Here is a 22,175-nt window from a genome sequence, read left to right on the forward strand (position 1 = left end):
CCTAGTATTGGTCCCTGGTTTCATCCGTAAAAGCAACCCATGTCATATTTCTTACAAACAAATGCATGCACATACATGCATTATGTACATGTTCTCACCGTAACATGTGAACAGGATTTCAGCCATATGGGGTATACAGAAGAGTGGTTTGAAGAAGTATCTTTGCGATTCAAGGGGCCCAGAGCACAACTGTACAGCTGAGCTCTTCCTCACGAGCACCCAGACTTTTATGGTCAGAGAATCATGTCACATGACAGATTACACACACAGAGCAGAAATTACAAGTGTGTCCAGTTTTCCCATGATAGCTGTAATCATCACTAAATTGATGACAAGATATCCTACAGATTGCCTGTAGCCTAGATACCCTGTTTATAATAACAACATAAAAACAGATACTATTCTCCATAAAAATAATATTCCCCACAAAAATCAAAAGCCTGCAACTGGAAAAATCAGATGATTGGCCTGGAGTAAATTATCCGATTTAGCCTGAGACATGCAAATGCCTTTCTTTGAATAAAACTTACAAACTTGCACATTTCATCTGGAACCCCAAATGGGAAGTATAAGAGAATTTAGGAAGCAGGAATTAAGATATGGGTAAAGGTGTGTGAGAAGTCTGGACAAGGCTGAAAGGGAACAGATCTTTATGCACGGAAACTAATCTATAGTCAAGGGCTAACACCACTGGGATCTCAGGAATGAAGAAGCACGGTAGAGTAACTTCGGATTGCATGAAATCAGGGTGTGTGTAGTTGCTGAGGGAAGCAGTCCAAGGTGATGTTAGGTGTCTGTACGAGGTGAGGAGTAAGGTGGAGAGGCAGAGAAAGGGGCGAGGAAGCAGGCAGGGGACAGAGTGGGTTTGTAGGTGCTGCTGAGCACCCGAATGGAGGGCAGTGAGGGGGGAAGAATCCTTATGGATAACGGCACAACCTGGGCCCACCTGTCAAGCCTCAGGAGGCTTTATGGTCAAGGGTCTACCAACCTGTGGGACCGCCTTTCCCCACATGTTCCCCAGAGAGCACTGTGGTCAGGATCCCAAAACCATCTGGCCCTTCCAGGCCCTAAAGACGTAAGGCTGGCATCAACTAGGGCAAGGGCCTTTTCAGTAGCGGCTCCACGTTGGTGGAATGAGCTCCCAGAAGATCTTAGGGCCCTGCGGGACCTTTTACAGTTCTGCAGGGCCTGCAAGATGGAGCTCTTCCACCAGGCCTTTACTTAAGGAGCCGCACCCAATACATCAAGGCCCTGGGCCCAACACTATCACTGACAGCCTGAGTTCCGCCGACACTAAAATCTAATACCGACTGCATTTTCCAGTGTGTTGATGGTACTCTCCCTTCGCCATTGTTACTTATATTGGTATTAGCACCTTATGTTGTTGTTTTAAGATTTAATGCTTTTATTATATTGCTGTTTTTAGCTATTGTAGATATGTAAGCCGCCCTGAGCCTGCCCTGGCGGGGATGGCGGGCTATAAATCAAATCAATCAATTAATCAATAAAATGTGCTTGCCTTCCGATGCAGGGAGCAGAGTGCCATACAGCACTGAATTTTTAAGACGTGTAATCCAACGGTGTGGTTTATCTTTCAAAAGTTTACACCATTGCTTAAAAAACAATGGAATTCTTAGGAATTTTTTTTGGTAGGTGGTTTTCTATTATATACTTTATGTCTTTGGAAACTGCCTTGAACACAAATTTAGAGGCGGTACAGAAATATTGTAAATGAATACACAACACAAACAAGGCAGGCAGGAGTAGAAGCCTGAGGGCCCTTTTCTTCCTCACTCGTTCAGGCTTAAAGCACAGCTTGCACCATACATCACCATCAAACTTTAGACCATTTGCCAAACATGTACCACGCAGCTGATGCTGCAGCAAGACCTCATGCCAGGCAAATCAGGAAAATACCTGCAGGGGAGCAGACCAGAACTGGCCTCACTGGCCAGGGCCTGCTTTGTGTATCTAAAAGTTACAACCCCAGATCCCCTGCGACACTACAGCAGGTGCTGGGGCACACCTGTTGGGTCTCAAGAGGCCACCCGCACCTTCCCAATTCCCTCTGTAGCTTTCACAACGGATCCTGTGGCCTATCTTGTGGATCGTTCCCTGATTCACTGGCTTCCCTAATGAAACAGCCAACAAAACAGTGGGTAGGGGCCATAGCTCAATGGCAAAGTACCTGCTTGGCATGCAAAAGGTCCCCAGCTTCAATCTCTGGCAGCTCCACTTACAAAGGATCAGGCTGTAGGTGATGTGTGAAGCCTTAGACTCTGGAGAGTTGCTGCTAGTCAGCACAGACAATACTGACTATGACGGACTCCAGAGTCTGAGTTTGAGGCTTCTCACATCACCTACAGCCTGATCCTTTGTAAGTGGAGCTGCCAGAGATTGAAGCTGGGGACCTTTTGCATGCCGAGCAGGTACTCTACCCACTGTATTATTGGCTCCTTCATTAGGGAAGCCAGCCTTTGGCCGCTGTTCCGTTAGCCTGTGCAAGTCTTCAGTGTAACGGAGTCTGCTGGAAAACTGCATGATAGGAGCATTTCCATTAATCAATTAATTGCTGGCTGCGGTCACACGGAACAGAAGCCACACAAGTGAGACGGAAAACAGGCGGAGTTTCCAGGCGCGATCTCACCAGCACATCTGGGAAGCGTAGCACTCCTGTGGCTCAACCGAGGCTTCCAGCCGAAACCGCGTGGCAAAAAACTAGTACCTCAGAGGTACTAGTTTCCGGAAACTGCGGGGCAAGGGCGGGCGTCTGATCGCGTTTCCGGTGGCATCCGGCGCCCGCCCATGTCCCCTTGCAAATAAGGTGGGGTTTTTTTGTCCAAGTCTCTGTGGATGCGCACACGCACCCAACGGAGCATGCGCATTTGTCATGTACACACAAAAACAAAACAGTTTGCCGCGGCGCGCGCTTCTTCGTTGCACGCCGGCTTGTCCTGTGATCGGCACCTCTCCCTTGCCATGGAACCTCCACGGTACCTCCACAGGACCTCCACAGGAGGTCTGATCGCGTAACTGCGCAGTAGTTTGCCCCAGGGCAAACAGCCACGCTTCTCCCCCGCAGTTTCCTGCCCGTGTGACTGGGGGCATTGTATGGCACTGCATGTGGTATAGCCAGGAGATCCTAAGACTGTCTGGCAGCCAGAAGTTCTAGCTCTTTTAACGTTATACACCACTAAGTGCTAAGCTAGACTTGTTTTTAAGGCAAGAGATGTTTCAGAGGTGGTTTGCCATTGCCTACCTCTGCATCACAGCCCTGGTATTCCTTGGAGGTTGCCCTTCTAAATACTAGCCAGGGCCAACCCTTCTTAGCTTCCAAGACCTGAGGAGATCAGGCTAGCCTGGGCTATCCAGGTCATGCTGGCATTTCCAGTAATGCACTGAGATTTAAAGGTGAGAATAAAGTATGCAAATTTAGCACATTTGCATAGCCCACCCTGCATTCATGGTTCCGGATTTGGCAGTTTGGGGCACAGGGATGTCCAGAGCTGTTGAGACCACAGTTCAAGTCCCTGCTCAGCTGTGCAGCTTGTTGAGTGATCCTGGGTCAGCCACTCACTCTCAGCCCAACATACCTCACAGGATTGTTGTGAGTGTAAAATGGAGAAGGGGAGAACCAGGCACCCCGCCCTCAGATACTTTGAAGAAAGGCAGGACAAAAATGTGAGACAGAGAGTTTCCTGGGGTATGAAGGGGAAATGGTAAGAGAGAAGAATGACTGGGTGAGATACAGCAAGGGGCGGGTGGGAGTTAGGGTTGCCAGCTCCAGGTTGAGAAATATCTGGAGATTCTAGGGGCAGAGCCTGGGGAGGGCGGGGTTTGGGGTGTGGGAGAGGTCAGCAGAGTATAATGCCACAGAGTCCACCTTCCAAAGCAGCCATTTGCTCCAGGGGAACTGATCTTGGTCGTCTGGAGATCAACTGTAATAGCAGGAGATTTCCAGGTCCCACCTGGAGGTTGGCAACTCTAGTTTGTGTGTAGATTACTATAATGTGTTGAAAGGAAGAATCCTTGCAGTTCAATCCAGATCACTTTGAGCATTTCTACGAGATGTGAAAATTGGCAGCAGATGAACTGCAGAGACAGGGCGATGGTGTCAGAGGGATGGAATTTGGGCCAGGCAGAACTCTAATCTGTCCCTCCATCCAATCCAGGCTCTGAAAGCCTTCGCCAGCCCTCTCTGGTTTCTGGGCCTTTGTGCTCCCACCTTGCCAAACTACGGCCCACAAACAAGAGGGCTAGAAACACTTTCTTAAAAAGAAATTAAAGGGAAGAAAGGGAAGAAAAGCTAAAATGGTCATGTGCGTTGCTATTTTACCAAAAGTCTGCCAGGCACAGAGGATGCAAAATGCTCCACCCATTAGTAATTTCCACCCTGGTACAGGAAACCAAGCAGGGAAGCAAAACACCTGACCTGAACTCTTTCTGTTCTGGGTCACCTTTAGGGCGCACTGCTTTTTATTTTGACAACACATGCAAGAGTCATCCCTGCCAACGAACCGAGCCGTCAAAAGCCCTACCTCTGACAAGCAACGCCTTGGAAGCGGCATCCTGGTTCACCACACCTGAGCTTCCATGCCTGGTGCTGCCTGGGGACTCATCTGCCACTGATGCTGAGAGGGATGATGTGGTGTCCTCAGCATCAGGCTCAATGGGATCCAGCTGTTCAGGAGTTTCGAGGGGGGCAGACTGACACCCAGCTTCTGGGAGGGTCCACCTGCATGGCTCTTCTCTTCCTGAACCATTTTCACCGCTTTCCTCTCTCTGGCCTGTCAAACCTTCCAACTCACAGACTTCCCTGGAGGTTTCCGACAGCAGGGGGTTTCGCCCGCTCAGACGGTCCATCCAACATGTTTCAGGCCCTTCCTTGTTAACAGTGGCTGGGAAGCCATGGGTGTGCACATCAGTCTCTGCTGGAGGACTGCTGCTGTTCTCCTGCTGCTGAGCTACTGGCCTTCCCGGTGTTGCTACAGTCAGGCTAAGTTGCAAAGCATCCTCTGCTTGCTGTTGAGGAGCACGCACATCCTCCTGCCCTCCTTCTGAGAACAGACACCTCCCTGTCTGCCCTTCGAAAGACGCGCAGTCTCCGCAACCGTTCTGCTTCTCCTGTTCCACAAGACCCCGATGAGCCATCCCTTGGGGCTCTCCCTCCCCACCACCGCCCCTGCCCAGCTTTGATAATGGAACTATTTGCTGTGGGCTCATTTCTTCCGCCTGACTGTCAGGAAGAGGGACCCTCACCAGCCGTTCAGAACGATTGACCCCAGATGATGGTTCCTGCAAGGGGGGACTGTCTGCTGCCTTCGCGTCAGAGACAGGCCCCGGTGGTAACAGGTTTGTTACAGGCTGGAGAAAAGCATTTTCTAGCACCCTGGGCTGGGGGCTGCCGGAGTCATCCTTGCAACGGCAGCACAGCCTCGATTGTCCTGCAGGTTGATTCTCCCCAGCAAGCACGCTGCCCTCCCTGCTTCCTCCCAGGGTCACCTCTGTGCCAGACACCCCAAGGTAGCGCTTGGACTCCCCTCCACCATTGTCCTCCCCTGCCGTGTTCCCCCAAGCCATGTCTGTTCTTTCAAGGGTCTCTCCTGCAGTCGGAGGCTTCCATTCAGGGTCCTCGTCATCTGTGTAGCTGCACATGGCATATCTCCAGTCAAGCTCGTGCTCTGGGGGAGCTTGTCGCTTCCCTTGGGAAGGTTCCTGAGTGCCAGTGACTGCAGAGGCAACACCGGGAAACCCAGAGGTTGGATTCCTCTCGGGTCCCTCTGCAATTTTCAGTAGCAAGGGTTCACTTCCAGTGGCAGGACAGTTCTCCAAACAAATCCCAGCATCGCCCACCTGGGTGTCAGGAGTCCTTGTTGCATCCAACTGGCTGTGCGGCATCAACGTAAGTGCTAAACATACCCCATTCTGTAAGCGATTGCTGCTGACCTGATGGGCTGCTGATTGGCTCTTTGCTCTTGGCTGGGGCTTAGTGCAATAACTGAGAGAGATTGATTGGGTCAAGGAACCCATTGGGGGCCCCAATCGAGGCAGGGAAACAGCAGCAAGTTCCACATATTCTCCTTCCAGGTCGCTTTCGGAGTCCTCGTCGAGCACGAGGCTCCCACGTTCACTGTTGCCAGCTGTCTTTTCCTCTGCTGTTGCAGTCGTGACCGAGTTGCTTCCGAGTAAATGTGACCCATGAGAAGTCTGGGGTGCCATCTCAGGAGAGATGCTTTGGAGCAACTCCTCGGAAAAGCTGAGAGCAGGGCAACCTTCGGTCACTGGGTCAGAGTGTAAGTCACTTTCCATAGCTTTCGGTTTGTCAATAAATTCTGGATTGACTATTTTTTCCCAGGGCACTCGGAATATTTTATCATCTGTGGCTAGTAAGCAGTTTTCTAGAGCAGCTCCCATCCGCTCTCTGTTGATGCAGTCCAGCCATTCTATGGTGAAGATGGAGGTGTAGGAGACTTCGGGGACCACGAGTTCCTCCACATTATGCCTGTCCTTAGCCAAGCACTTGACGATGATTCGTGGGGACTTTTTCAGGTAAGGCACCACCTGGAGGTAAAAGTCGCCCGGCTTCAAGGTCCGCCAGTCAAGGGAGGCGAGCTGGACTACGATCTTCTCGTGGATGCACAGGGGCCAGCCCTCATGCCGGAACAAGAAACCACAATACTGTACCTGGAAGAAAGAGAAAATCCAGGTGAACTGGCTGTGCAAGGAAGCTCTCGAAAGAAAAAATGTGCTACTGAATATACAGTGACCAAAAAGAGAATGGAATGGTGATGCCTGAGTTACAGCCTTCACAAGAACACCGAGAAAGGCTTCCCGAGTTGATTGAAGCGACATTATTTTACTCCAGCTTCAACAAATACCCTGGCGCATTATTCTTTTTCTAAGACAAAGCAATCTAACCAAAACTGCGAGAGAGGCTGGAATTGGAACCTGTACTTCCCAAAGGCTATTCTTGATTATTATTAGTCCCTGCCCAAGGAGGGCTTGTTTGTGGTTTCACTTCCACGCTTCAGACCTAGCTAACCCGGGACAACCAACCATGGAATCCCTTTGGAGGGTCACCCAACAGGAAGAAGAAGAAGAAGAAGAAAAAAAAGAAGAAGAAGAAGAAGAAGAAGAAGAAGAGGAGGAGGAAGAAGAGGAAGAAGAGGAAGAAGAGGAAGAGGAAGAGGAAGAAGAAGAAGAGGAGGAGGAGGAGGAGGAGGAGATTGGATTTATACCCCGCCCTTCACTACCCAAAGGAGCGGCTTACAAACTCCTTTCCCTTCCCCTCCCCACAACAGACACCCTGTGAGGTAGGTGAGGCTGAGAGAACTCTGACAGAAACTGCTCTTTTTTCAATAACAGCTGTGCCAGAATTATGGCTTGCCCAAGGTCATCCAGCCAGGTGCATGTGGAGGAGTGGGGAATCAAACCCAGTTCTCCCAGATTAGAGTCCGCGCACTTAACCACTACACCAAACTGGCTCTCAAACTGGGTTTGCTCTCCTCAGTACTGGCTTGCATATCTTCCTGCTGCTTCAGAACAGAGGGAGAAAGAGGAAGGATGTGCAAAGAAAGGCAGAGCAGGGCAGTGGGGAGGTCGCAGGCCTCACAGGTATGTTGACTGAAGCATGACAGTTCTACCTGTTGGGCAGAAAGACCAAGGGTAGAGAAGATGTCAGCCAAAAACCACCATGTGGGACTGAGAGAGGTATCAGCAGGAGGGGGTCCTCCTATCAACTTTTGGTTGCCTCCTATTATCTTTGGAGAAAAAGGGTCTTCCCTGTTCATGTCCCCAGGCTCTTCTGTGCTGTGCTCCAAGTCTTTCCCTCTAAAGCGTGCTTTCTGTCTAAGGAATGCACCTGTACCTGTCCCAGCCCCCTAGACCTGGCCGTGACAAGGTCCTACTGGCTGCCAAGAAAGACCACTTTACCTAGGGATCAAACACGATACATAAAATGCAGGGTTCCTACACAGATTTGTGGCCTCTCATATTTTAACATAGTGGAAAATGGACAGCCACAAAACAACCCACGAGCCTCACTCTACCAGAAAGTTTGCCAATAAAAGTTCTACTGTAACCATATGAACTGCGCCAAGAACCTGTAGTGGTCGAGGGTGTAGCCAGGTTAAATCCAATTAGATCTTCCACCTCAGTCCCCAGAGCCTGGGGCAAACTCTGTTCCCGTAAACTTTGCAGCCGGCGAGCACAGACCGAAAAACCAGACTAAGATTGAATCCGACAAGCCCCACAGCTGCAGCTGCTGTCTGGGGCCTCTTTAGCTGCCACCGAACTCTGCAAACACTGAAGCGACAATCAAAACGGGAGAACTGGCAGGCGAGCAACGAGGCTGCCATTTCATCAAGAGTGCTCTCCCATGCCAGCAACAGAAACCTGACAATTCGCTGCCTGCCAAAGGGGAGGGGCTGAGAGGCGAGCATCTGCAGAACTCCAACAAACCTGCCGCTCCACCCTGCTTGTTCTTGCACTGAGATGCAGCTGGAAGGGACGCGTGATTTCTGGAATGCATGTTACGTCGCTAATGCTCAGCTCAGGCCTGATGCTTGAGCGAGGAGGTTGGATGAGCACAAGGCAGGGGAGGAAAGAGGCTTAGTGCGGATGTAGTAGGGGTACCCGCCCAGTTTAAGTATTAAGGAGGGGGGGGAAGCCCCATAGAATACAGCAGCATACAAGAGGACTTCTTTCTTAACCCTGTTTTTCTGGTTATGTAAAGCAAACCATCTCTGCTCCTCTCTGGCCTTGAAAAACCCATGGTACTCAGGTCGCCGGGAGTCAGCTGCATCTTGACAGTAAGCAGCCATTATTATTATTACTTGCTCCCTCAGGTGAACATTTAACTATTCAGGACAGTTGAAGAGTTAGCTGTATGACATTCCCACCAGCACCTCCTTAATGGGGAAGAGAGGGACATGAGTCCAGTAACAACTTAGAGGCCAACAGGATATATGACAAATGGAGTTTTGACTCACAAGAGCTCTTCCCTCAAAAAAACTCTCAACCTTGTAGGCAGGACTGGATTCAAATCTAGCTTTTCTACTGCAGACCAACACAGCTACCCCCTCTGAAACGACTTAAGGTGGGACAACCAAGAACATTTCATATTACACGGGGTGACCAAAAAAAACTTCTACTATGAGGGAGGACACAGTGAAACAACACGCTCTTTGTTTTGGCAAAAAGAATCGCTGCTACATTCACGGTAGCGTCGGCCTTTCTGCCCTCAGCCCCAGGTCCTTGGCACAGGAGCACCAGCCTCACAAACATCTAGCCCTGATAGGAAAGGCCGGCAGAATCTTCTGGGGCCCACCAGACGTCCCAAGATACTTACACAGGCATCCTGCTGGACACACTGCAAGATGTGCTTGGTCGGAATCAGGAAGTCGATGAGGTAGCGCAGGCCGTCCCCTCGGTAGGTCTTCTCCACCACATCAAAGACCTGACACAGCACCGTAGCCGCTGTGACCTCGAAGGGAGGGTAGAGCGCCGAGAGTGTGCTCTGGATACAGCCGTCCAGGGACTGGGAATCCTACCGAGAGAGGGAAAGAAAGAAGCTGCTCAGGAACGGTTTGGGAATGCGACCTGCCAGGGCTTGGGATGCTGCTGTCCGGCAAAGGCGGCTGTGGGGCCTCCTCAACCACTGCTCTGCAATCCCGAATCATTGCCCCCTTGCAAGCCGCACAAGCAGAGCGTTCACCGAGTCTCGACAGAACGGCGGCAGACAGCTTACTCGGCACAATCCTTCCCCTGACTGAGCAGGGCGGGGCTGCTGTTCAACTATTATTATTCTAGTACATGTTTGCGTGTGTGTGTGTGTGTGTGTTTGTGTGCTTGTGCGTGTGAGGGAGAAAGAGACACAGGGAGCGCACACCGAAAGGGCTTGTGGAACTCCTGGCCTAACTTCACAGCAACACCTGTTTTTCAAGTGCCCTTCTCGTAAATGAACCCAAAGCCACAACCCTTCTCTAAACTGGGGAAGGGGCAGCGCATAAGATCAGGTGGCTGAAGAGGGGATGCCCTCTTTGCCTCTTTTTGACTCTAATCACCTCCAATCAGAAACGGGATCCCAAAGTCAGAAATACTCAAAAGCAAACCCCAGTCCTCTGGCACTAGAGAGAGAGAGAGGACGGACTCACGTGAACATTCTAAGTTAGATCTTTTTTTAAAAAATGAAGAAGCCAGACTCAGTCACATCCTGAGCATTTACACAGCATCTCTGAATTGCAGATACCTTGTCTTTTCCAACAATGGACAGCCTTAGGGTGGGGATGGAGTTGAGAAGCAGCAGTAGCCATGATTTTGTCCACTCAGCCTCCGAGAAGCAGAAAGCCATCACTCACTGCCTCTGAATTCGGCTATCCAAAGTGGATCCTTCACCTCTCTTCTTAGTATAGTTGGTTCTGGCCCAGGAATCTTGCCTACCTGTTCCCATCCCCAAAAACCCACAAATGCATAATCAAAAAAATCCTTAAGCACTTCATGCATAAGTACTAAATCCTTTTTTAATGTACTTGATCTGTGTGCACTTCACGCTCATTTCTGGGAGACTTCAGCAGCAGCTGCAGCCTACTCAAGCGCAAGTCTGTCTCATCAACTGGGCAAACCAGAACCTGTTTCTTTAGCTTGGTCAGAAGTGAGCATTGGAAACGCAGATTCACATCTGACAAAGGGAGCTTGGACTCTGGGACACCTCTCCCATGGAAATCTTGCTGGTCTTTAAGGTGCCCCTAGATTCGAATCTTGCTCATCTACTGCAGGCCTACACAGCTACCCACCTGAAATCAGACTCGTATTCAAACTCTAAACACAGGAAAGCGGCTTCTACTTTCAAAGCAATTGTAAAAAAACACACAGCACCGATGTCCAAGCCGAAGTCTTCCATGCATCTCTGGTCTAGCACTGAAACTTCTGGTGGAGCTTAGCAGTTTGGGAAAATCTCTTTCTTTACATTTGCATCCTTGGATGGCAGAGTGGTGGAGAAGAGAGTGGCAATTCTACAGCATGCTGGTGCCTCACGCTGTCCACAATCACGCAGCTCCTGAGGCAGGCCATTCTCCCTCTTATGAGGTTCTCTACAGACTGTTGTGGAAGCAGCAAGACTCTCCCAGAAGCAAGGAACAATTATGTACACAAGTAAACCTTTTGCAGTGCCATCCTAAACAGAGTTACACCCTTCTGGATCCATAAAAGTCAATGGTCTTAGAAGGGTGTAACTCTGCTTAGGATGACACTGCTAGTCTCTGTGTACTACCGGGACTAACTGGAACCTGGGAAAAAGCCCGTCTTCCCAGAACCAAGGCCAATTCCAAGTTCCACCAACACAGATGCGCCAAAGTTTCTCTGGATTACACTCACAGACTACAATACATTGACCAAGTCACATATTGTTATCTCTCCTGATCTCAACACTGGAGTCCAGAAACTTTAATCTCTTGCCAGATAGTGTCGCATGAGGTATTCTGAGCACTCTCTGCAGTTAATTACATTGCATAACTGACTTATGCTAATATTCACATCCCTCAACAAGCTGTCTTAAGCAAATTCCACTGCCAGAGAAAGAGCGCCAAGTAAGCAGATATGTGAACTTCTGAATAATATATACTGGGTTGCTGAATTTTGAGGGTGTTAGTCCAAATGTGGGTTTCCTTGCTGACAATTTACTTAAAACATTTTAACTTAAAACATTTTATGCCACTTTTCTAGTCAGTCAGAGTCCACAAGATGGAGGCCTTTGTCTTTTAAACTGACTCACAAAAAGGAAGATTATTCCTTATTCTCACACAATTATAAGAGAACACATCTACAAAAATCTCCTGAAGAGCCTGGTTAGTGCATGATGCTTAATGTACAACAGACATACATCTAAACTGATCACTCAGTATCACAGAATACAACAAATGAACAACACATTGTAGCTTCCACACAAAGTCTCCAAAATTGTGAAGGCCTTTGGGTCACTGCAAACGTGCAACAAAGGGCCTCCCTCCATGCAAACATCCAGTACATTTATTTCAGGTTTTGTGAAGGAAAAACTCTGAATCCAAAGTGTGCAAAGGTCCCCTTGCACGGAGTCATGAAATCTGTGTTCAGGAAACCGTCCCTTTGAAAGTGTGCACTTTCAATATCTATCCACATATTTAATGAACATAGATCCATGCATTTCTCAAGCCTAACTGTCGAAGAGATTTTTCTGAATTCCAAAGTTTAGCAGATACTAGATGTCATTTAGCAAAGCCGTGAGGCAGGTATTTTACCAGTCGAGTAGATAACATTTAGCAACTAGCACTGTAGTTATGGTATGTGAGTACATTGACTGCATTTGGAGACCTCCTAACGATTAACTCCCTCTATGCTTAGGCCTGCAGTGTTAATGGCTGTAGTATAGAATGTTCCTAAGGTTAAGGTTTCCCTTGCACTCCAAAGGGATCTGTTGAGGTTGGGCGAGTGGGCGTCAACATAGCAAATGGGGTTCAGTGTGGCCAAGTGCAAAGTGATGCACATTGGAGCCAAAAATCCTAACTATAAATACACGTTGATGGGGTCTGAACTGGCAGAGACTGACCAAGAGAGAGATCTTGGAGTCTTGGTAGATAAGTCATTGAAAATGTTGAGACAGTATGCGACTGCAATAAAAAAGGCCAACGCTATGCTGGGGATTATTAGGAAGGGGATTGAAAACAAATCAGCCAGTATCATAATGTCTCTGTATAAATCGATGGTGCGACCTCATTTAGAATACTGTGTACAGTTCTGGTCACCACACCTCAAAAAGAATATTATAGCATTGGGAAAAGTGCAGAAAAGGGCAACTAGAATGATAAAAGCATTGGAACACTTTCTCTATGAAGAAAGGTTAAAGCACTTGGGGCTCTTTAGCTTGGAGAAACGACGACTGAGGGGTGACATGATTGAAGTGGGATAGAGGAGGTAGAGAAAAGTACTTTTCTCCTTTTCTCACAATACAAGGACTCGTGGGCACTCAATGAAATTGCTGAGCAAAGGAAGTCCTTCTTCACCCAAAGAGTGATTAACACATGGAATTCACAGCCACAGGAGGTGGTGGCGGCTACAAGCATAGACGGCTTCAAGAGGGAATTGGATAAACATGTGGAGCAGAAGTCCATCAGTGGCTATTAGCCACAAGGTACAGATAGGAACTCTCAGTCTAGGGAAAGTGATGCTCTGTATTCTTGGTGCTTGGGGGGGCCAACAGTGGGAGGGCTTCTAGTGCCCTGGCCCCACTAGTGGACCTCCTGATGGCACCTGGTATTTTTGGCCACTGTGTGACAAGAGTGTTAGACTGGATGGACCATTGGCCTGATCCAACATTGGCTTCTCTTACGTTTTTATGAAAGCCAGTTGAATCCAACTCTAGGGGGTGATGCTCATCTCCATTTCCAAGCTGAAGAGTCAGCGCTGTCCAAAGATTTCTCCATGGTGATGTGGCTGGCATGACTAAACGCCGAGGCACACAGGACACTGATACCTTCCCACCGCAGCACCTATTTATCTACTTGCAGTTTCTTGCTTTTAAACTGCTAGGCTGGCAGGAGCTGGGGCCAGAGATGGGAGCTCACTCCATCATGCGGCACTAGGGTCTCGAACTGCCGAGCTACAGACCTTCTAGTCTGCATCTCAGCATCTTAACCTCTAAGTCACCACGGCCCCTAGAATTTTGCTAAGGTAAAGGTAAAGGTTCCCTTGCTCGAAATCCAGTCGAATCCGACTCTACGGTTGCAGTGCTCATCTCCGTTTCAAAGCCGAAGAGCCAGCGCTGTGGCCGGCATGACTAATTTTGCTAAAAGGGAGTTAATTGTTAGGATGTCTCCAAATAACCCCCTTCTTTAAGGCCCCAGAGCTTGGAGAAGGTGCCAGTTAAGGGTGGGGGTGGTACAAGAAGAAACATCACATTTACATTTGGGAAGAGACCAAAATCACACATTTATAGTAAAGTGCAGGCAGGCTGAAGGGGATGGAAATCAACCTTTCTAATTCAATGGATTTACAAACTGAAGTGGAGCCAGAGAGATCCAGACAGAGGAAGAAGGGGGGGGGGGGGGGGGGGGGGACTGGCCCTCTCTTGGAGATCTACTGGGGGAGGATGGATCCTGCCCTTTGCAGATTCTACAGATTTATTTTTGTAAATAAACAGGGCCTTTTTTTGCATGGGAGTTCTCACCAGTATTGAGTACCGGCATCTCCCAAATCCTGAGGGCAGAACTGGTGGACATCAGTGCAACCTTATATATGAGTACAGCACCTTTTTTGTTCTTTTTTATTTTTGTACCAAAAAAAAGCACTGTAAATAAGTATTCTTTTTTTAGCCAGCAACTATAATACTAACTTTACAAAGCCATCCTAAATCTCGTCCAAACCCAGGAAACACTGCTCCTTGGGGAACTGAGAAGCATTCAGTGATATTCTGCAGTATTAGGGTGCAAACCGTTTGAACAGCAACCAGCGACTGTCGCATGGGTGGAGAAAAACGGGCCTCTATGGTACTGCACTCAGGCTGGAGCCTTTCACACTGATGGCACCCCCATTTTTCATCACCGGGGAGGGAGCCTCAACGATGGGGGGGGGGGAAGAAATCTGGGCCTGAAACTGGGAGATAGGGCTGCCAGGTCCCCCCTGGCTATTGGTAGGGGATGGGGGAGGGGAGGGTTGCCAGTCGTGGAGATTTGGGGATGGGGCCTGGGGAGGACAGGGACCTCAGTGGAGTACAATGCCACAGAGTCCACCCTCCAAAGCAGCCATTTTCTCCAGGGGAACTGATCTCTGTAGTCTGGAGATGAGCTGTAATTCCTGGGGATCCCCAGGTCCCACCTGGAAGCTGACATACTTACTGGGAGAATTGGGGCAGTTTGTTCTTCTCACCTCTCAGTCCTGGTTCAGCTTGTGGCATTGGCTGCCCAGGAAACTATGCCAGGCTTGGCCTAGTAGGTTTTGTTGGGCCTCTAGCTGCCAGAGGAGGGAGAGACAATGGAGGGCAGGGCCTTCCTGCTCCCACCTCCTTCCTCCAGACAGCCAAGGAGAGGGATTCTTGTCAAGAAGGGAACACAGAGAGGCAGTTAAACTGTCATTTCCTCCCCTGGATTGTGGAATATCAGGCTACCTCACAAAAGAACTGTAAAAAATCAGCAGTCCTGTCTTACTTGGGACATGAAAACAGACTTTTAACAGTGCAATTTTAAGCAGAGTTACACCACAACTAAGCCACCACCTTCAACAGACTTAGAAAGGTGTAACTCTATTCACGATAACATTATACATCTATGGTGCATATAAAGGATAGGAAGATGTATTATGTAGCCCACATTGGCTACTGAGAGCTGCCCCATGACAGACATCCGAGCCACAGAACAAAGTTTGAACAGGTTCCTCCTTGTGTTCTGTCTGTAATATCGTGATCTAATAGTTTGCGTGACCAAAGTATCTAGTGGGGTTTTTCTATAAACAAATGTAAAGGCAATGGGGGGGGGGATCACAAGATCAAATTGGAACTCAAATCAAGCTTCTAAGAAATGGAATCAACTGTGTATGAAATTATTGTATGAAATTATACCGCCCAATTAATGGCAAGAAAAAACCATTCTTTTTCAGTATTGCAATTCCCCCATTTCACTGTTAGCTCCACAGTAGGAGATATATATATAATTGTATATTGAATAATTTTGCAAGATGGATAGCGCAACTATCAGGTGAAGAAATGGCTCTTTTGACAGGCTTTGCATAGCTAATACATATGAACACATGAAGCTGTGTTCTAGTGAATCAGACCCCTGGTCCATCAAGGTCAGTACTGTCTGTGCAGATTGCTAGCAGCTCGCCAACATCTCAGTGTAAGGTCTTTCACTTCACCTGCTACCTGATCCTTTTAACTAGATATACTGAGGATAGAACCTGGGAACTTCCACATGCCAATCAGATATTCTGCCACCAAGCCACAGCTTCTCTCAGTTTTAATAGTTAAAATTGCTTCCTGAGCTAGAAGATGCTTGCCTAAACTAGCATTGATTGCTCGTGGCTACTGGACATGCCCCGCCTTTTTGGATAGGGGATGAAGAGAAACAGTTCAGCAGCTGGATGTAGCTAAGGTCTGAGATTTAATTCCAGTGATAAAGCAATGGCTAACTGTGGGGGAGGGAGAAAGAAAGATAAGAAATTTTAAAAAAGACTCCTACCACACATTTATCCTGCCATTCCTCCAAGGGGCATGGGGTGGCATAGATTATTCTGTTCTCCTTTTTATTCTCACAACAACCCTGTGAGGCAGATTAGGTTGAGAGACACAGACTGGCCCGAGGTCACCCACGGAATTTAATGGCAGATTCCCTAGAGAATTGAACCTGGGTCTCCCTACTCCTATGATACTAAGCACTACATCACACTAACATGTTACAGTGAAAAACAGGTTGCTTACCTGTAACTGATGATCTTCGAGTGGTCATCTGTGCAGTACCACACATGGTGGGGTGCCTGCGTACGACCTCGACCAGAGAAACTTCTAGAGCTTTGCCTCAGAAAGCTTTTGGCGGGCTCTCTTCCCGCCCTGGGGAGCAGGCACGTACTGTGCATGCCTGGAGTGGGGGAGAGAGCCGCCTCCCACTCAGTTCCTTCGACCGCTACCGGTAAGTCCCATCAAGCCAAAGAAAGGTGAATAGGAGATGCCAGCAGTGGGGAAGGCTGGGTGGGATTGTGGTACTGCACAGATGGCCACTCGAAGATCATCAGTTACAGGTAAGCAACCTGTTTATCTTCGTCGTGGTCTCTGTGCAGTTCCACACATGGGTGATTACAAGAGCTGAACCAGTTGGAGGAGGGACCTGGCAGCTGCAAGAGACACAAATGACACTGGTTAAGACACAGCATCATCAGTGAGAAGAAACACCCACGGGTCCTACCTGGGGATGCAGCAGGGTCAAGCGAAGAGAGATCACAGCACCAAGTGGCCGAACGCAGCATCCCGTCGAGCTCGAACGTCGAGTGCGTAGGGGGTCACGAAGGTCGATGCCGAGGACCATGTAGCAGCCGCACAGACGTCCTCCAACGGGACACCAGCCAGGAAAGCGGTGGATGTCGATACCGCCCGTGTAGAATGGGCAGTGACAGAGGTAGGAACGGGTTGACGTGCGAGCTCATAGCAAAGGGCTATGGTGGAAGTCACCCACTTGGAGAAACGTTGAGAGGAAATAGGCTCCCCGAGGTGAGGGGGCCCATAGGCAAGGAACAGCTGAGGAGATTTATATATAGGCTAAGACCTGTGTAAATAGAAGGAGAGCGCTCTGCGCACATTGAGGCAGTGGAGGGCTCTCTGAGGTGCATCAGTCGGATTTGGAAAGAATGAAGGTAAAACAGACAACTGGGACAGATGGAAGGCAGAGATGACTTTAGGCAGGAAAGTAGGATCTGGCCTAAGGACAACCTTCTCGTTATGAAAAATTGTATAGGGGGATCAGCCCGAAAGGGCAGCTAGTTCCCCTACTCTGCGCGCAGTAGTAATCGCTATAAGGAAGGCAGTTTTCCAGGAGAGTAACCTGAACTCGGCCGTGGCCATGGGCTCGAACGGCTTAGACATCAGTTGAGTGAGAACGAGAGAGAGACTCCATGAAGGCACCAAAGGCTTCCTAGGGGGACAGAGGTGGAGGAGACCTTTGAGGAACAACTTGGTAAGGCGGTGGGAAAAACCCGTGGATCCCTGTATCAAGGGATGGTAGGCCGAGATGGCTGCTAAATGGACCTTTAAAAACAAGTATGCCAGGCCACTATTTAACGAGACAAGATAGGAAAAAATCTCATGAAGAGACGACTGGAGAGGATCAAAGGAGTGATCAGAGGCATACGACTGGAACCTCTTCCACTTTATATTTATTTGTTTATATATTCGATTTCTACCCCGCTCCAACCCCGAAGGGTCTCTGAGCGGCTTACAAGTTCCAAATTTATCCCTAGCTAAGGCCACATATCTACAGGGGTTGGGGCTGCCTACCGGCACCCATGTGGCAGGGCTCGCTGTTTTTTTCCTTAGTTGTTCTTTCTCAGGCGGACTTTTGGGTGTCAGTGCTCGCCTCCTGGTGTGGTCGTCTGGTCCGGCGGCTTCTTCTTTCTCTTTTTCTTTTGGCGGGCTCGTCTGGTATTACAGCCCAGCTACGTCCGTACGGCTCCGCTGCGCTTGCGTCACGTCGCAACGTCCTTCTGTAGCTCCGCCTCTGTCTCCACCTCCATCGCTTCACTTGCCTTCGCTCTGCCGCTCCGACGCTAAGCCACTCCATCGCCGCCATTTCCGCCGCCACCACCGCAGTCGCTTCTACTGCTCCTGCCACACACACCCTTACGGAGCGTAAGTGGCACGGGTAGATGGCTTCCTAGCATTCAAAAGGACTTCAGACACTTCAAGTGGAAAGTCTAATGCAGGATCTTCCAGGCTGTTAATCAGAAGAAACCGGGATCAGGGTGGAGAACCTTTCCTTGAGCCCGAGAGAGGAGATCTGGGACGACAGGGAAAGGACGGAATGTCTCGTTGGATAGCCGAAAGAGGTGCGGAAACCAGACTTGGCGCGGCCACCATGGAGTGACTAGGATGCAGGACGTTGCATCGGCCATAATCTTTTGAACGACCCGGGAGATCAAGGGAAATGGAGGGAAGAAATAAAATAGGGTTCCCGTCCAGGTGTGGAGAAAGGCATCTCCCAGGGACCGAGCGGATGGTGGACCGCGGCTGAAAAAGCGGGAGCACCGAGCATTGTGTGCAGTTGCAAAGCCGTCTATGGCAGGGCGACCAAACTCAAGGAAGACAGGTTTCAGGTATCGAAAGTGAATGGACCATTCGTTGTCCGAAAACTGGGAGCGACTCAAGCGATCGGCGTCTATGTTTTGAACATTCCAGTGATGTGGATCGTAGAGAGCGTGATGGAGTGGTGGATACACCATTGCCAGAGATCGATAGCCGTCTGGCAAAGACGAAGGGAGGCTGTCCCGCCTTGTTTGTTTATGTAGTAAACTGTGGTGGTGTTGTCGGAGGCAACCTGAATGACTCATCCTCGAAGGACAGGGAGAAATGAGCAGAGGCCTAGGTAAACGGCACGCAGCTCCAGGATATTGATATGAAGGGCGGCTTTGCGAGGAGACCAGATCCCTTGTGCCAAAAGGATTCCGCACTGGGCTCCCCAACCCCAGAGGGATGCGTCGGTAGAGACTGAGACTTGCGGAGAAGGATGCCGGAGAGCAGGTGGTGAGGATGAGACCACCAAGCAAGAGAGCGGATGACAGGGGGTGGATTGACAGGATTTTGTGCCACGGACTGCGGAGAGGGTCAAAGGTACGGAGAAGCCACAGTTGGAGGGGACGCATCCTCAACCTGGCATGACGGACGATGAAGACAGTAGACGCAAAATGCCCCAGTAGCCTCATAATGGACCGAGCAGACTGGTGGGGAGAGGTCTGGAACTGGGAGACCAAAGTAAGTATGTCGGAGGCCCTGGAATTCGGGAGAAATGCGGTCTCGAGGTTGGTATCGAGACGGACTCCCAGGAATTGAAGGGCCTAAACAGGTTGGAGAGACGACTTGGTTGACACAAAGCTCGAGGGCACGAAGGAGGGACAGGGTGGTTTGGAGGTCTTGGAGGAGCTGGTGTTGGGTGGAGGCAACAAGAAGCCAATCGTTGATATAGGGATACAGGGCAACCCCGACGATGGAGGTCTGCAGACACCACAGCCATCAGCTTGGTAAAAACCCTCGGAGCAGTGCAGAGTCCGAATGGAAGGACCCGATATTGGTAGTGTGTGTTGCCGACAGCGAAACACAGGAACTTTTGATGCTGTGGATGGATAGTGACATGAAAAAAGGTGTCCAGGAGATCAACAGAGATGAGCCATGCTGCTCGGGGAATCAGTGGGAGGATAGATTGTAGGGTGACCATTCAGAACTTGTGACATCGAATGTATCGATTCAGATCCCGAAGATCCATAATGGCCCTGAAGCCGCCATCCCTCTTCGGTACGAGGAAATACTTGGAGTAGAAGCCTAGAGTTTGTTGCGCTTCCGGGACGACCTCGATGGCACCTTTGGCAGAAGCGCAGAAATTTCGGAATCAAGGAGAGGATCCGGGGGAGTGACGACATAATGAGGTAGGTCGGGAGGCGAAACGAACTCTATGGTGTACCCGACCCGTAAGATGGTAAGGACCCAGATATGGGTTGAAATTTCTTCCCACTTTCGTAGAAAGGGGAAGAGTTGGGTCCGGACAGGAGGGGTATAAGATGGAGGAGATGGCAGGCAACATGGGTTTTTTAGGGGATTTTTAGGGGCCTGTTGGCACACCCGATTAGGGTAACGGGAGTCATAGGGCCTCTTTCTCCAATTGGAGGTGGGTGCAGGAGATGGCTGACGTCTGGCATAATATAGTTTCCACGAACAGAACTGGCATCGAGGTGCCGATGCCGAGACACTGAGGTTCTGTGCCTGCTTCCGACTATCATCAACAGCCTTTAAGGCTTCATCAGTGGTAGAGTGGAAGAGACCTTCGCCATCGAAGGGGAGATCCTCAATGCGGAATTTCACGTCTGGCTGTAAAGAGGTACCTCTTAGCCAAGCATGACAACGGAGGCCCACGGAGGAAACAAGAACCTTTGAGGAGCAAGTGACAGCATGATGGACTGAATTAATTTGCTGTTTCGAGATTGTGCAAATTTCTGATAAAGCTCCTGACAAGGTCGGACGGTGTTCCTCTGGAACAAACTGTAAGATGGGACGGACTGCATTAGCCTCATGAAAGGCATAGGCCGAGAGATATGACAGGTAGGTGTCAATACGAAGATTCATAGAAGCGAAGGAATACAGCTTCCTCGCAATATCATCAATTTTGTGGCCCTTGCGATCGGGAGGCTCAGAGTGGTGGGCAGATTGCTTCGATTTCGAAGAAGATTGTACAACCATGGAATTCGGCGGAGGCTGTTTAAAGAGAAACTTCCCTGAGCTCTCTTGGACCTTCTAGAGAGCTTCATATTGTTTGGTGACTGGGGGAATGGAAGCGGGATGAACCCATGTCTCCTTGAGGGTAGAAAGGTGGACCGGCAATAGAGGCAGGACCGTAGAAGGCGGGAGGTCAGCCTGAACAAGTTTGTGAACGACGTCACAGCCGGGGATTCAGTGGAACCCTGGACCTGAAGCGCGGATGCCAACCTGGTTACAAGTTCCAGATACGCTTTCGGGCCTTCAGTAGGTGAAATAGACCCCGAGGGCTGAAGCTCATCTTCGATGTGCGGAACATCGAGTTCGAGGTCTGCCGAATCCGAGTTGTAGGATATCGACATGGAAGAGTAAAATCTCCGCTGTTGAGTGAGATCAGCCAGTATCGAGTCATCAACAGGGGGATGAAGCCCAGGTTCTCATAGAGAACACTTAGGGGCATCACTAGGTCTCGAGAGGGTAGGAGACTGGTCAGGGGCAACAGAACGGGCTGAAGCCACGGACCGAGATCGTATGGTGCGATCCAAAGAGCGTGGATGCTCATGACGTTCAAAGTGACGAAGGTGATCATACCAGTGTCGGCGAGGAGTAGGAGATGTCACCTCAGATAATACTAAGGATAGTAATCTGGCCGATCTCGTTCATCAGACCAGTATTGGTTATCAGAAGGTGATCCCGAGGGAGAAGGCGAATGGTGATGAATAAGACGCTTTCTTTTTTTAATAATAATATATTTATTGGGTTTTTACCATTATGAACCAATGCTGTACATACAAACACATTAAACAACAAGATTACATTAAAAAAAATTCCTAAGACATCACATTTTCTTCACCGCAGCACAGAGAAACCTACCCTTTACTCATCTTTTACACCAATATACTCTTCTTCTTAATCTTACATTCACATCTGCGTTGAAAAGTTCTTAATCTATCTTTAACACTTCTTACTGCTAATTCCAGTCAGTACAATGATTTATAACTTTATTTTAGCTCCTTACTCAGCTCTACTATCTTTATTCCGTTCTAAACCCTCCTAAAGCATCTTGTTGATTCCCTTACATACAGCACGGGGGCACAATCGAGATCGAGATTGATGGTCAGTGGAATGCTCCCTGCCCTCCAAATGGTGGATCGGGGTATGGGAGTGTGGCGACGCAGATCGAGAGTCCCGTTGACAAGACAAGTCA

General features: G+C 49.3%; 1 protein-coding gene across 1 annotated transcript in view; it reads right to left on the reverse strand.

Annotated features, from left to right (window-relative positions):
- The window catches only part of PLEKHG4 (pleckstrin homology and RhoGEF domain containing G4), a 76,953-nt gene extending 55,623 nt beyond the window's left edge, over positions 1-21,330 (reverse strand). The window contains exons 1-5 of the mRNA XM_015408394.1: positions 21,208-21,330; positions 20,407-20,584; positions 20,019-20,080; positions 9,350-9,547; positions 4,539-6,684 (exon numbers count right to left, since the gene is read on the reverse strand). Coding sequence (XP_015263880.1) covers positions 4,539-6,684; positions 9,350-9,547; positions 20,019-20,080; positions 20,407-20,584; positions 21,208-21,330 — 2,707 coding nt within the window. The remainder of the gene's footprint in view (positions 1-4,538; positions 6,685-9,349; positions 9,548-20,018; positions 20,081-20,406; positions 20,585-21,207) is intronic.
- Between the last annotated feature and the right edge of the window lie 845 nt (positions 21,331-22,175).

The sequence above is a fragment of the Gekko japonicus genome, unplaced genomic scaffold, assembly GCF_001447785.1.
Source record: "Gekko japonicus isolate JY-2015 unplaced genomic scaffold, Gekko_japonicus_V1.1 scaffold717, whole genome shotgun sequence".
Taxonomy (NCBI): domain Eukaryota; kingdom Metazoa; phylum Chordata; class Lepidosauria; order Squamata; family Gekkonidae; genus Gekko; species Gekko japonicus.